Genomic DNA, 15,719 nt, shown 5'->3' with positions numbered 1-15,719 from the left:
TTTTGTTGCCTGACCCGGATAGAATGCTTCATTAGCAAGGGAAGGAAGTAAGGATCTATTCTGGAAGTTGTGTATATCACTCTCACAATATAGATGTAACTTCTCTAAAAAGATAAAAATAATTTACATATCCTCAAATCAGAAGACGTCAAGGAAACAATATGAGGTTTGGTTTACGTGATTGTGTTGCTGAACAGAAAGAGGGAGCGAGGACATTTTGCAGAAACTGCTTAATAGTCCAAACGACTACATTATTTACATTAAGGAAAATGCAATATATTCTGTTCTATATACGTCCTTTGCATGTTCAGCATTTAATTTCTCACCAACACATACAGTAGGCTATCTCAGCTGTGTTCATTTTAAATAACATATTTATACTTACTTTGACTGCAGCCTAGGAACTGCATTAATTATCTGCTGACATAAATGTATCTCATACACTACACAACTTAATTATAAGCCGTCCATTTGAGTGTGACGATGATGTGCTTTCTATCTTAATCAGTGTGTGGATGATGACACGGGTCAAGTTTATCGTTGAGCGGGTTGCTTTATGATTCGGAACATTTGCAGATCAAATGTGACCTCCAACCTGCAGCTGCTTCTCCTGCATGTGGCCACTTCCTCCCAGCTGTCAGCATGCATGCATACTGGAAAAGGAAGTGTCTCCTCGGATCACTCAGCACTGAAACACACAGTCTGCAGCAGCAGCAGCAGCAGCAGTCTTTACATCCGCACTTATATTACACTCTTATCATATCATCCGGTTTGTGAAGTATGACCTGATTGGTTATCTTCAATTTTTTATTGTCGCAACCCTAACCCTCAAAAGTAAATCAAACTACTGAGTAAAGACAAAACATTATTAAAACTATACTTGAAATGTAAATGTTGTGCTGTTTTTAATCATACACACAAGCACTGCAGTGTTTTGGTTGTTGGAGATTAAACCTAATGAATGGAAAATGATGTTCTGCCTTGTTTAATCAACATACCAAACGATATTGTGAGATAGGAAACCAAAGATATTCTACAGCTGAACTATATATTATGAGAGGATTTCCCCTTCAATTAAGTGTTTTACTTGTGTTTCAAAGAGCCCTGTTGGACTTCCACCTTTCTTAGGAAAATTGCAAGTTATCATAATTTGTGGACATGATGCTGCTCGGTATGTGATCTGTGCATGGCTCATAAATCGCTTCTGTGAATCAGGTCATTGAGCGTTAGTTAGATTTTTATTAAAATTCTAAATCTGGAGTTATTACAAAGTAATGGCTGTGTCACCAGCCAGAGTCAATCAGTGTGAACTAGGGGGTAATTGTGACTTCAGGATAAGTCAGCCCTGTTTAAAGTTCATATACATTATTCATAAGCTCTATTAATAGTCTTACTACAAGAAAGAAGATTATGTCTTAGTGTTATGTCACCTCTCTGTAGTGTAGCAGTGGTAATTAAAGAGAAGATGACCTGCTTTCATGTTTCCAAACGGACCAGCCACTGCTCATGCAATGTCTTAATGTAATGTAAGTGCCATTCCTTAACTGTTAAATAATAAAACCACATCAGTCTCCTTAACTGTCATGCGATCATGTCTTTATATTATCATGTTACACATACCGAGTTCACACAAGGAGGGTTATAAAGAGTTACTATAGTCATTTTTATTTAATCTTTCAGAAATATCAGATTACTCATAACGAGGCCATACATTAGGGATATGGTTTTGGAACAGGTTCTAATAGGTTTACGTTTTGATGATAGATTTTAATTTAAAACAACATACACTGGTTCCAGCGCCTCAAACATCAGATTTTTTTTGTTTTTTCTTATTAGTCAAATGAATATCTTTTGGTTGAAAAAAAACCATGAACACTTCTTCTCTGGCTCATTTGGCATTGCCTCTAGTGTGATCCCTCTGAAGATAGTTAGTAGGTACTCATTATTAACCTTTGAACAACCCTCTTTCTTTATTGTATTTTCTTTTAGTAGACTTGAATGCTATAGTCTGTCTGCCAAATATGTTAGTGCACTGCCATCTAAATGCCAGGATGTGTCACTGCAGACTTGCATCTGATAATAGTAGCTATTCTGTAGGAACGTGGCGACATAAAGGTTTGAGATGCTGACCATGTTTGTTTCTTTTTAATCTCAAATGAAGGCATACCAAAGTTGTGTGTCGTATCTTTAATGTATTCTGATACAGTGTGGCAGCAGTTTAGTGCGCAAACATATTAAAAATGGTTATATTGTAATAGAATTTCCTATCTAGAGAAAGAAATCTTTGAGTAAAATTCACTCACATTATCATACTTTTGCATCTAAAATGTACTGTTTTATTTGATAGCCTTTTTGAATAATTTATACCAGAATAAGGCTGATCAAAAGCCACACATCCAGCTCACCCTCGCAGCAGTGAGTCACATGAGGAGTCCCCCCCCCTCTGTTTGATACTGAGCCACACCACCACTAATGATGGTTCTGAACTGAGAAACGTCACAGCCACTCTTGTGGCTGGGAGTGAGCTGAGAGTGAAACACCTGGCTGAACACATGAACGTGGTGTTTAGGACTCGTGTCAGAAACATAAAGCATCTTCAGTTGGACTTTTGCATCATATATTATTACAGCACCTAGAAGTTTACTTTATTGTTCTCTATCTTTGCCCTTTGCAAAGCTTTGTGTTAACACAATGTTAGTTTATTCATTTATGTTGCCACATTTTGGGAGGGAGATGGTTTTTGAGTACACCTTACATTTTTGATTAGTGATAATACATTGCCGGACAAGTATCTTAAAATTGTATTTCTACAATACACATTTCTATAATAGAAATGTAACTAAAGTTGAAACAGTCTATTCAAAAGTTATGACTATTATTCAAAAAGCATTGTATCCATTTAGATATTTTCGACACCTTTTATTATTGGATGTAATAACTGAACAACTCTCCTGTTAAACTACATATTTGATAAGTGAATTATATTTATTCAGTAATAAATAAATCAGATTATCTCAACGAAATATTAATTGTGTACAATGCTGCCACCTAGTGGGAGATGGCTGCATGTGCAGATGGGAACAAATTCAGTGTTTGAAACTAATAGAAGGAAAAGTGTTACTTTTGAGTGACTGGTACCCCTCATCTGCAGTGGTGGATGCAGTATTCAGATCCTTTACTTAATTATTTTACTAAGTATTAAAAGTACTAAGTGTAGAAGAATTCACAATGTGATATAATTAAGCAATAGCTCACGACAGGCTGTGGTATACAGGGGCGGACTGGGGGGAAAAAGTGGCCCGGGAATTAATTGACAGACAGGCCCACTTAATGCGCAGCATGTATCGGCCGGCCGGCGACGAAAGTATGTTACTTAACAAAAAACCCTATGCATTTTATGTTATTTTGGACAATTATTCATATAGTAATCACAACACCTGAGCCCTTGAGTTACCTAGAGCAAAAATAGTTACAGCATATATTTAGTGATTTTAATGTTAACAGATCATTGATGCAATAACATTTTGACCCAATTTGCCTGACTTGACACATGGAATAAAACATGGGCGTAGGAAGCATCCTCAATGTGGGTGAGACAATTTAACAGGGGGTGTGGGCAGGTGGTGGACCTCACCTCCTCTAGGGGGGTCCGGGGGCAAGCTCCCCCGGGAAGATTTTTTTTTAAATGTTGAAGTTAAATGCATCAATCTGGTGCACTTTGAGAGCAAAATTAGGGACTAAATCTATGGCAGTCAGTAGGGGCTTGGACTGTGAGCCGTAGCGTCGTCGGTTCAATTCCCCGACCAGACCTACATTTGGAGTGTGGACTTCTACTTGGAGAGGTCCCAGTTCACCTCCTGCCCTGCCGTGGTGCCCTTGAGCAAGGCACCGGACATCCCCCTTCCCCCCTCACTCCCATTGCTCCCCGGGCACTGTACAATAGCTGCCCACTGCTCCTAGTACTAGACTCCTGTCACTAGGATGGGTTAAATGCAGAGAACACATGTCACTGTGTGTGCTGTGTGCTCTGCATGTTTGACCATTAAAGAGGGTTTCATCCCTCCCAATTCTTCTTCAACACCCACATAAAACAGAACTGTAAACAGATTTACTTTTTCTTTCAACATTTATTTGAACAGCAAGTGGAGGCAAAAGTGACTGCACCCAAAAACATAAACCTGCTAGCTAACTAGCCTAAACTCAGTAACAGAATGTGGGCAACACGTTCTTCTCCACAGCCGCGCGACCTCTGAGTCAGACGTCACTTCCTCCTTTTCTATCCTACGGGTACAGCCGTACAGCCACTCCCCCTGAACCCTGTTTCCCTGCCAACCCCCCCCCCCCCCCCCCCCCCCCCCTCCCCTCCCATGTGCAAGCCCCTCCCTCTGAACCCAGGGCTCGCTACAATACTGTAGCTTATACTGTATACACAAACTATACAAAAAACGCCTTTACGCTTTGGAGCTTGTTTATCCATCTGTAAGCAACTGCCAGCTAGGTCTCTCAGTCACTCACTCCTGATCGTTCACTGCGCAGTGACAGCTGCTACGGGCCTGATGTGTGAAATTGAAACTGATGGATAGAACAAAGGTAGGTCATCAAAACGGCTGGGCCGGAACACTTACGTGTGTAAGTAAAAAAAAAGATTTTTTTATATTTTTTTTGGCCCTCCGGCCCACACACAGCACCGGCCCACCGGGGAAACTCCCGGTATTCCCAATGGCCAGTCCTCCCCTGGTGGTATATGCTCATTATATCACAGCTAAGGGGCGCGGTTCGGCCCGACGCGAAGCGGAGGGTCGACAACTGCAGGCAATTTGCTTCTCAGCCCAACTGTAGGCCTATACTGTTTTTCTCAGGCGAGGAGGGATACTGACTTGTTGTGAAAAGTAACTTACAATTCTACCCGTGGTATACGCTCAGTATATCACGGCTAAGAACCAATCAGATTGCTTGATTTGACTTATCCGTTTTATAATGTTGTATAGATGATTGTTTCTCATCCATTAATATAAAGCAAGTTCTACATTTGCTGGATTCTGAGCTAATGTTGACTATTTAATAGAAAGGACTGCTACTTTTCATCATGCAAGTTAAAGTCGACCTATCATGCTATATTTGAATAATAAAGTGTAGGACCATACCTATATAAGGCATATTTATTTATACTTTTCATTTTTCAAAATACCAAACTTTAGCCATTCCTCATTTCGCTCAATTTAACACTGCCTTGCTCGGATTCAGTGAGAACAGCGCCATCTGGTGGCCTGAAATATGTACTACAGCGTTTCCAGAGCTTTCGAATGGAAATGTCCGTGGCTGTCTCCTCCTGATTGGTGGAGTTGGCCCAATAGCCGTAGCCCAACTTCTGTGACGACATAAAAGTGTTCAAATCTGGATCAGTCTGTATCAGATCCGTTGCAGCCCCTTTTTTAGAGATTTGGGTATGGAGGAAAATAAAGAGGGTTGTGTTTTCTGAAACTTGGTGAGTTTCCTGGAACACCGGGGACACTTATTCATGTATAAAAGACGTACAAAAGTGCATTTTGCATGATGGGTCACCTTTAAATGAATTTTGATGCTAGTGCTTACTTTTACTGAAGTAACAACATCAATCAATTCAATTGCGTTAACTCAACTTAGCTTTGAACTGTGTTGAGTTATTTAAAACAAGACTGTTCTTTTTCCATTGAAGTGTTGTAAAGTAGCTGATGGAAGGAAGAAGAAAGGACACACTCCATTGTTGTGGCAGATTGTATTTCTCATCCGTCACTTCATAGCTGTTATAACAAATAAAATGACAGAGTACTGTAAAGACAGAAACAGACAGAAAGCTCAGCTCAAAAAGATAAAAACAACACATACAGCAATGCCAAGACTTTTCAAAAAGTGACCTCCACCCTTTAATACCAACTCCATCTTAATATCACAACACATTTTCATCATACATCATCACCATGTGAGAGCAGGCTTTCTGCTGTTGAAGCAGGGTCTGTATGAAACTGTGAAAAGCTCTAATGTTGTGTATGTATAACGAGTCAACCAAGATCCAAGTTTTGCAGTTATAAATAATAGTTTTTAGCATAAAAGGAAAAAGTATCTAAAGGGTGTGTAATTTTTTACACAGTTTTATAATAAAGAGTTCAACTACTTTGTTGTTCCTACAGAGGATGGAAAAGTGACTCTTTTGGCACAAGTACATTCACCTGGGTTTTAAAACGTGACACACTACAGGAAAGAACACAAAGTATACAGATACAGTCAAAACTATTTCATTTGATCGTAGCTTCCACAAAACAATGAAGACGTTTAAACACATAGTCGACACAGATAACCATAGCACACTTTGCAAGAAGTCACAAACTATTCCAAACACCGGGCGTCAATCAAAAAACAACTCGAAGGAGGAAAAAAAAGAAAATGAAAGCAGGAGTTAGTCCATAAACAAGACCCAATTATCTTTTATTTCTTCCTAATTATTATTCTTTTAATGTCAGAATGCATCATTGCTGCCATCTTGTGGGCATCGTTCAGATGATCATGTTCGAGCTGCTAATGGCCTCAAAGCTTCATATCAACCTTGGAACATTTTTCAGAGAACTATCCTGGCTCAAGGTCCTCTTAATGCCCTTTTTCCAAGGATTTCTACTCTATCGCAAGGTTTTCGTCAGAGATGAATCCGTTCAAATGCATTCTCTGCAGCCGTTGTGATTTCATCCACAGATCTTTGTGTTATAATCTACGTTGACTTTAATGTAAAGCATGTTTGATGCAGGAACAGCCAGAAAAGGGACTTCAGATTTGGATTATTCTTTCAAACTAGCACATTTACTTCCTGTACATTTTAATACTTTAAGTTTTGAAATAAATGTAATACTTTATTTCTGGTAGTTTAGCTTACATCTCCTGAACCCACTGCAGTGAAATATCATCTCTTCCTTGACAGTTTAACTCAATACACAACATGGTACAGCCAATTTGCGCATTCACATTTCTGCTTTAAGTCATCAGATGCCCCAGATACACTTTTATATTTACATATGTAACCTTGTTGTAACTTTTTGTAAACAATCTGCTTTCTTTTAGTGTGGCTTTGAAGCTTGAAAAACATGGATTGATCATGAGTTGCCCTCCCTGTAATGTTCAGCAGATGCTGCTTGAACTGAGAGTGGTGCTCAACCTTTTTTGCATTCATTACCTAAAATGCCCACTCGTGCTCATAATGAATACACACATTATAATTTTCTCATGTCCCCTCAGCGTACAACACTCAACGGGTAGATGCAGCGCAGCAGCTGCAGATTTAATTATTCCACACCACTAAAAGCACATTTATACAAACAGGATCATGTATTCGTTTGGTAGAAATATACCGTATGCATTTAAGGGATATGGCTGTAAATATTCAATATTTTTCATGGGCCGAAGCCTGATATAAGCTTATTCCTTTGTATCCTCTATAAACACACGTCAGAAATCTACACTGGATGACATGCTGTTTAATTACAGTGAACATGGACACTGATGCTTTCCCATAAAGACCACTCTGTTGCTCTCAGTTGTAATCTTGAGATGTATCCATCCGCAGCTGACAAGTAAAATGTGCTTGAACTTCAGTGCCAAGTTTTTTTTTGTTGTTGTACCTTTTCTAATTTTGTCTTTAGTAGTAACAAATAATCTTGAGTGCCACAGAGAAGAGGTCAGAAGTTTGAGACAGACTAACACATCGATGGTTTTTGTTTTTTTCATTGTTGGCCTTTTTCTTTTTAATCATCATCCTTGAAAGTAATTGTGTGGTATGACGTTGAAACGTTTAACCTCATTAGGAAACCCTTTAAGGTATGAAGACAGTATCAGGTCAGCCTCAAACTCAAGTCAGACATTGACATTTAAAAAATGGCCCCATCTCTTTTGTCTTTTAGGCACATCAAGCTCACATATCAGCAGCATCATACCGTGACTTTGCACATGATGCTGTAAAGCAACCTAAAAGTGTAATCTTTTTTTCCTCAAAATACTTGAGACAAACAACACGTAACACAAACAGGACCAATCAAATTCAAGTAAACACATTTAAAAACGTTTCTGCATCTTTCTTTAAACACATTTGAAATACCTTTACAGTTTCACGGTATATCCACTTAAAATGTTACCGTGAATTTGTGGTACGTTGACAGCATATGCTGATGTACAGATAAGCTAACTGCAAAATGTCTTTCAATCTTTTCCACACTGCCTGCTGTCAAACATATGTACTGCTTTTAGAAACTATTAGAAATGCAGTGACTATTTTTTTTCAATTCACATATACAATCCTGTACCTCAGTGATGTCTGCACATCATCTGCTTCTCTAAAGCTCCTCTGGAGTACAGCCCCTCCTCCTGTTGACGCACCACGTCCCGTCTCACAGGGTCATTAGAGTTAGTATGACCTGCTTCGCCTCCTCCTCCTCCCCGCTTCTTTCCTCCAGCTGAGATGAGTTACCCCTGTCAGAGAGTTACAGAGCGGACACTTTGAAGATGTTGATTCCAGCTGAGCTTGCTGTGGTCTGGATGCTCGGAGCTGCAGGGTGACCCGGGGGCGGGGGGGGCCTCCTCTGTGGGGGCCCGCGGAGGCCGGCAGCATCGGGGTTTAAAGAGGGAGGGGACGGGAGGCTGATGATCGCTGTGGTGATACGTTCTCCTTTACAGTTGATCCTGACGCTGTCATTCGTTTTCAGGTTGAGCTTCGATCGACTAGGAAAAAATACATTTCATGTAGAGAGTATACAAACTATTAACAATGTGTAATACAACAATGTAACATGTACGTTATACAACAATTTTCGCGACACACTATGACTTTTTCTTGACCTTTTTATTTTTTGCCTACTTTACAATAATTTTATTTTTGACGGACAATGCTTATGTTTTGTAATGTTTGCAATGATAACTAGTATCCCAACCATGCAAGAGGCAGTGTTTAAACGGTACAGGTGTGTAGCTGAAATATTCAGGGAATTAAAGTGGGGAAGAACCAGTGTCCCCCCACTTTAAGTCCCTGGCCAGATTTAACAGTATGTCTGTTACCTGGTGGTGTGGGACCCTCCAGAGCCTATGTGGAAGGCACTGAGCTCCTGCAGGGGGCTCTGCTGTGTGGGGATGGGGGTGCTGCAGGGCAGAGGAGTGTTTTTCTTTGTCCTGCAGCCACAGCAGGTGCCCACAGATTCGTCGTTGCTGGATACAGACGGGCTGCGTGAGTGGTAGCTCTGCAGCGCCGTGTCCAAACAGTTCTGCTCGTATATCTGCTCGTCTACAAACTCATGAGCCTGGAGAGATGAGACAGGACGGGGGATTAAATACACGTGAAGGGAAAGGTGCAGAAAGAGGAAAAGAAAAGTCAATACAACACAGATGTAGTTGCCTTGAGTGATATCATTTCAAATTCTACAAAGAAAGATAATTACTACTGATTATAATATATATAATTGAACCAGAAGAACATTCATAAACTCACTCTGTATATTTGCTTAATGGATAGAGCATCACTGCCTTTAACAAATCCTTTTTTTGACACTGAAATATTTTTGCAAAACACAAGTCAACTGACAACATCCACATCACTTTAGAGGGCAGACTTTGAAAAGGTGTCAAACTGATATATAAACATTTTGAGGGTTTTTTGTCAATAATCTTTTTCTTCCTGATGTTGAGGCAAATATGAGATATGATGAAAAACATTACTGTCATGACGATATTCATCCCGGACAGCCACAAAACTCCAATAATATAATATCAGTAAAGAATAAAAACAAACAGGGAATACACATGATTATGAGATCTTTGCAGGTGGAGTGTGTGGTTCCCAGCGGTGGTATCAAACTAAGTACTTGGGGTTGGGTTTAGTTAGGTGTTAGTATGGTTTCTGGATAATTGTGACGGGTATTTATTTAAATAATCCTCAGATTAATCCATAAGAAAAAAACTGATTTTTCCTGCATATGGTACTTTTTCAAATTTTACTTACACACTATTTCTCAAGGTAAATTTTCAATGCAAACATTTGAAACGTAACTACTACTTATCTAATGCAAACCGTATTATCATGATTCAATACTTAAAGTTTAATTAACATATAGTTTCAACCACATTCATGAAGTTGTAGGATTGTTTTACGCTGCAAGGGTCAGAGACAGAGAAGTGATCGAGTGTACCCACAGTGGTTTTCTCCAGACAGTTCAGTAGGTGGTGGTGTTGGCTCTCTAACAGAGACGTTGACTTATTCAGCTTCTGATCATCCTCTTCTGTATCCTTAGTAAGCCACACACACACACAAACACACACGCACAAACACACACACACACAAAATTGATGAATTTTGACAAATTATATTGTAGGTGTTTCTTCTTGACTCATTAAAGCCTCTCCTTTGTCATCCGTAATGAAGTCAGAGGTGACTAGTTCTGCTCCATGTGTGCCATTTTAAACTGGATGATCCTGGTTTATGTTTGTTTATCTCAATCATTAGTATTATCATTAGTAGTGATCATTATTATCATTATCAGGTAACGGACAAATCCTGCTGCTTGCTTTCAGATAACTTACTTGTTAATTAATGACATAGTGGGCCACATTTCTAGTCCGTTTAAATTGACCCCTCTGCCTTGTCAAATAGTTTGTTTATAATGAATTTTCCCATGTTGCATCTTTTGTGCCATTATTACTGTAATTGCCTTATTTTGGTACCTTGTGTAAGCAGGCTCCAAAATACCTTCTCCTATATTGAACTTACAAATGTGAAAACTGTGTTGTTGCCAGCTCTCTTCCTTAATTATCTAAGTAGGTGCCACTGAGCACATGTAATGCTCCAGGCAGCTGAACAGATACTGATGTGTGAAGCATCACAAAAAAGGAGGTGGAGAAGAGTTGAGGAAAAGAGATTTGTGTTTCTCCAAACAGAACTCGGATTCAAAGCTCCGCTCCAATATAGCTTAGTCTCAAAGCAATCACAATTGCCAAAAACATGAAAACTGAAAACAAATGAATTCCCTCCCCACAGCACACATTGTTACTCAAAGGATTTGGGTGGGTGGCGATCCAGCCCAAGGACTCTCATTCAAATTCCAGACACATGAACAATACAGTGATGTGCGCGTGAGGAAACTGCGTCTTCTGATGCTTCAATGTATGGATCTGTGGCAGAGGCACTGTCAAACACAACGTATAGTTAGAGACCTGTGTCAACACTCTGGTGTAAAAGGCTCAGTTGGTACAATCCATTTGGAAAGTGATTTTGACGGCATTAAACTCACTGTGAAAATTATATTTTTTGTTTAACTTGTCTTATCTACAAGGCTTAGAGCTGTTTTTCTTAGATGGTCCATTTGTTGTGTATGATATGACAATAAAGAGGTACATCTCTTAGTGTAAATGATACCAATCAACAACTGCTTTACGAATATATTAGTTTGGTTATTATTTCTTCAGTAATGTGATCTTGTATTTATCGATCATTCAAATAGATGTTTTTGTCAAAAGTGGACGTTCCCATTCTACTTTTTTATTCAACAGTTTCTCAATTAATATTCCAGAAAAATGCACTACCTAAATATTTAATGAAATAAACCGCGATAAAGAATATTTCACATTCCTGTAAAACAATATCTTATCTTCATCTTATATTTGTTGTCTTAACTACATTTATTATTTGTATGGCAATCGGTCCATTGGCCTTTTTCTAATGTGCAGAAGAACACAGGAAATAAGACAGCTGTGATTGTGAGCCCCATTTCGCCTTTCCTATATACAGTAAATACTATATATCTATCTGACTGGTTCTGTTGTAATTTAGCACCTGTAACCCGCCATGTTGGCAGTGATTTGGTGTTGACCATATCAGAACAAATCCTGTCACTCTAAAGTAAAAAGAGAAATACAACAGCAGCTAAAGGAATAACGCTGTAAGGCCTTTCTGATGAAGTTTATAATAAAACTTGACAGGATTATCAATAAATCACCCTCTACGATAATGACGCTGTGATCTAGGTAACAAATAAATGGCTGTCAGAAAATTAAAAAGCCTTCAGGGGAGATGAAAAACTAGCAGACCAGAACTTCTAATCTTGGTTGTGAAAGAAGCAGTCATTTTGTCATGTTACCTCGCACTCGACCCCACCCCGGACCCCTCGCTGACTGACAGCAGTGACAACACCCTCATTTGATGCGGCAGGACTCATCGCACACGCCAAGGAATACGCTCGCTCTGCGCTCACAGATGGAGTGTATATAATAATTCTAATCACTAACACCCATGAGCCTTCATACTGGACTCTATTAGATCCAAATGCATTTCAGTTTCCATCTGCACGGAGGGGAGCGTGTAGCAAGACTTACAGTATGGACAGGAAGAATACAGGCAATTTGCTCATGCATTAACATGGTTCAAACTTAAAGTGGATGAGTATAAAAAAAGAAAATAAGTAGATTGGTTAATGTACTGTTGCTCTGATGTGTAAATAAATATTCAACCTCATCCTCTCAACTTTATAAGCTTTTCTTTAAACTTGATTTGTTGCCACGAAAAACGGTTATTTCAGTTTTTTAGTATGGTGATGACAAAAGACAATAACATAACAACAATGCAGTCTATGATCATAGAGAGGAGGAAAGACAGAAACATGGTGTACCTCTGAAGAAGGACAGAAACATGTTTTGTCTTCTGTAGGAACAGGAGTCGTGGGGTTTGAGTTTCCTCCGCGGCCTTATTGTTCACTGCTGCACTTTTGAAGTTAGCTGCAGCCTCTTTTTTAATATACCAACCGTCTAATTATCACCAAGAGCAATTAAATAACAAGCAAGGGAAGTACAAAGTTTGACTTTGCCAGTTTTACAGATGTGGAATAAATTAAATCTAGGATTAACAGACAACTAAGAACAAGTATTTTGTGTGATGACACTGATAACGCCTGAATGTTCGATTATTGGCATGACTCCTGTATGACAACCAGAAAGTAATGACTCGGCTGCTTTCATTGCCTCTAAATGACTTCTAAATTGTCGTGTGTGTGTGTGTGTGTGTGTGTGTGTGTGTGTGTGTGTGTGTGTGTGTGTGTGTGTGTGTGTGTGTGTGTGTGTGTGTGTGTGTGTGTGTGTGTGTGTGTGTGTGTGTGTGTGTGTGTGTGTGTGTGTGTGTGTGTGTGTGTGTGTGTGTGTGTGTGTGTGTGTGTGTGTGTGTACACTACAGATGTGAATGTTTTCCTTGCGTTGCAGGGAACTGGAATCATTAGTAATAGGATGTTTGACAAGGGACAATATGATTAATCTCTCATACTGAATTACAATCTGCTGACATCTTCATGTCGCTTTTAATGAACACATTGAACATCTGAGTAATAACGGCGCCCACTCGGTCCCGCTGCTGGTGGTTGTCGGTGTGCAGAGGGCGGAGGTCGTTCTCACCGTCAGCTCTAGCAGTTCGTTGAGCAGGCCGTTGCATTTGTTGTGCAGAAAGGCGCTGGCGCTGGACTTGGATATTCTTATCCTGGCCAGTCTGGCTTTCTGGGCGTGGGAAGAAGAGGAAGAGGAAGAGAGCACAGCATCAGACAGGGTGGGCGGGGGGGCACTGAACATGACTTATGTAGTATTTAATTGTGAGAAAATGCAAACTCATCACTCAAGCTCTGTAGTAATGTATCAGCTACTGCTTTACAGCTTACCCCCACAACTTTACATTATTTTTTAATGAAAATGTTTAGGAGAACAAAACTATATCAAATCAAGTTTTATTTATATAGCACATTTAAAAGCGATTTTTGGTCGAGCCAACGTGCTGTACATGTAATAAAAACACATTACTACAATCACAATAAAAGACAATAATTTTCAACAGAAATATAAAAAACACAGGGAATAGTCAGGTGTCATACTCCACTCTGACTAGAAGGCCAGGGAGAAGAAGTGAGTCTTTAGTCAGGATTTTAAAAAACCCTAGTGTCTCGGCCGACCTCACATGGTCACTGCTGCGAAGGCTCGGTGACCTCGGGTTTTGAGCCTGGTCTTGGGAACTATCAGCAACAGCTGGTCAGCAAACCTTAAAGCTCTGGCTGGGGTGTAGCGATGGAGGAGTTTAGGGCTTTGAAAACAATTCAATGGATTTTAAAATCAATTGAGGCCAGAATTGGGGTGATGTGGTCACGCTTTCTGTGGTCAGAAGACGTGCAGCTGCGTTCTGGACTAGCTGCAGGCGTTTAATTGAGGCCTGGTCCACACCCACATACAGAGCGTTGCAATAGTCCAGTTTCGAGTGAACAAAGGCATTAATAACCCTTTCTAGGTCTTTAAAACATAAATACGACTTGGTTTTGGCCAATAGTCTTATTTAAAAAATGTTTTAAAAAAAAAGAAGAAGAATAAGAAGCAGGATTTGACTATGGTGCTGACCTGCTTGTCGATACTAATCACTAATACTGTATACACTCAGGTACATGGCTAAGAGTGTATGGACTGGATTTACTGGGAACTATTTCAATAATTGGTTTAACGTATTCCTTATAGCAAAGTCAAATATATTACTTACAGTTTCTAGTTCCAATGTCTCCAACGGGGCCATTTCCTGTTTTAACTTCTCATATGTTTTAGGAAACTAAATGTATCTCTGAATTTGTAATTGTGGGTTGTAGAAAATAAGACATTTGAAGTTATTTGTGTTAACCTATACTTTGTCAGGGAGGACCATTAAGACCAAGGGATAATTTTTAAGATAACGAAAAAAACAATTGATTGTCAATGAGAAAAAAAAAATGGATATTAAATAACCATTATTTGATAATGAAAGTAATCCTTATTTATACCCCTAACGAGGAGAGGGTGTCCTCTAGCTTTTTTTTTTGGCAAGTTTCAGCATAGAAAGGATCAAAAGTAGATTTTTAATCACAAACTCACTGATGAATTTCACAAATACGTAATAAGATCTGATCATAATTTGTTTTTGTTTTTGTTTTGTTTTCATCTTCATATTTTCTGATGCTAAAATCTTTTTGTTCCGTCTTTTCTCATTACGTTGCGATTTCTGTTTGTTTATTTTGATCAAAACTGAATGTTGATTCCAGTGAGACTAACAACCACTTTGTTAAAGCTTATGAGGATGCAAATAAACGATGAGTAATGCCTCTTCGAAGCTGAAATTCTTTGTGCAGGACAATATTCTAAAACATTTTGGATTTATCCTTTCAATGAAAAGAATGAAGATGAACCATAAACCACATGAAAAAAATAACAATTAAAAAAACAGGAACGCTAGCACGAGGTAGAAAGTTGCTGTCAACGACTGAAACACAACTTAAGGATCGTTTAGGTCTGCCCATAAGACACTGAACATTTTACAACGCTGGATCTGAATATAAAACTGCATTCACTTTCAAAGCCTGTTTGCCACCTCCTCTTTGTCTGCAATGAGGTGTAGCAAATGTGATAACTCCTCCAAAAGAGAGATGTGATAACTGAACAGAGCGCGAGAGGCAGACAGGAAATGAGAGAGAAATCATATTGGGAATTTCTAAAAATGAAGAGGATATTAAGACGACTCTGCCTCAAGTGCTTTGACATGTACGGGGAGAGATTTCTTTAACCTTGTCCTGCTCTCTCTCCTCGATAAATGCATTTCAGAAACAGGAGACAGGCAGAGCAATATCTATTTCCAAGATGCGAATGAAAAGTAATGGAATTAGTTGGATCTCTTAGAA

The 15,719-nt window shown here is 39.2% G+C and overlaps 1 protein-coding gene across 2 annotated transcripts in view; it reads right to left on the bottom strand.

The window, feature by feature from the left end:
* Nucleotides 1-5,753: 5,753 nt before the first annotated feature.
* LOC307040673 (A-type voltage-gated potassium channel KCND3-like) overlaps nt 5,754-15,719 on the bottom strand; it is an 82,979-nt gene continuing 73,013 nt past the window's right edge. The window contains exons 4-7 of one of the 2 annotated variants that reach the window (XM_079683734.1): nt 13,438-13,536; nt 10,198-10,290; nt 9,070-9,308; nt 5,754-8,736 (exon numbers count right to left, since the gene is read on the bottom strand). In XM_079683734.1, coding sequence (XP_079539860.1) covers nt 8,499-8,736; nt 9,070-9,308; nt 10,198-10,290; nt 13,438-13,536 — 669 coding nt within the window. In that variant the 3' untranslated portion in view covers nt 5,754-8,498. The remainder of the gene's footprint in view (nt 8,737-9,069; nt 9,309-10,197; nt 10,291-13,437; nt 13,537-15,719) is intronic. The other variant, XM_079683735.1, reaches the window with a different exon arrangement.

This window comes from Notothenia rossii (genome assembly GCF_949606895.1).
Source record: "Notothenia rossii genome assembly, chromosome: 5".
NCBI lineage: Eukaryota > Metazoa > Chordata > Actinopteri > Perciformes > Nototheniidae > Notothenia > Notothenia rossii.
The sequence above is the reverse complement of the archived record's forward strand: the minus strand, read 5'-3'. Positions and strand labels throughout refer to the sequence as shown.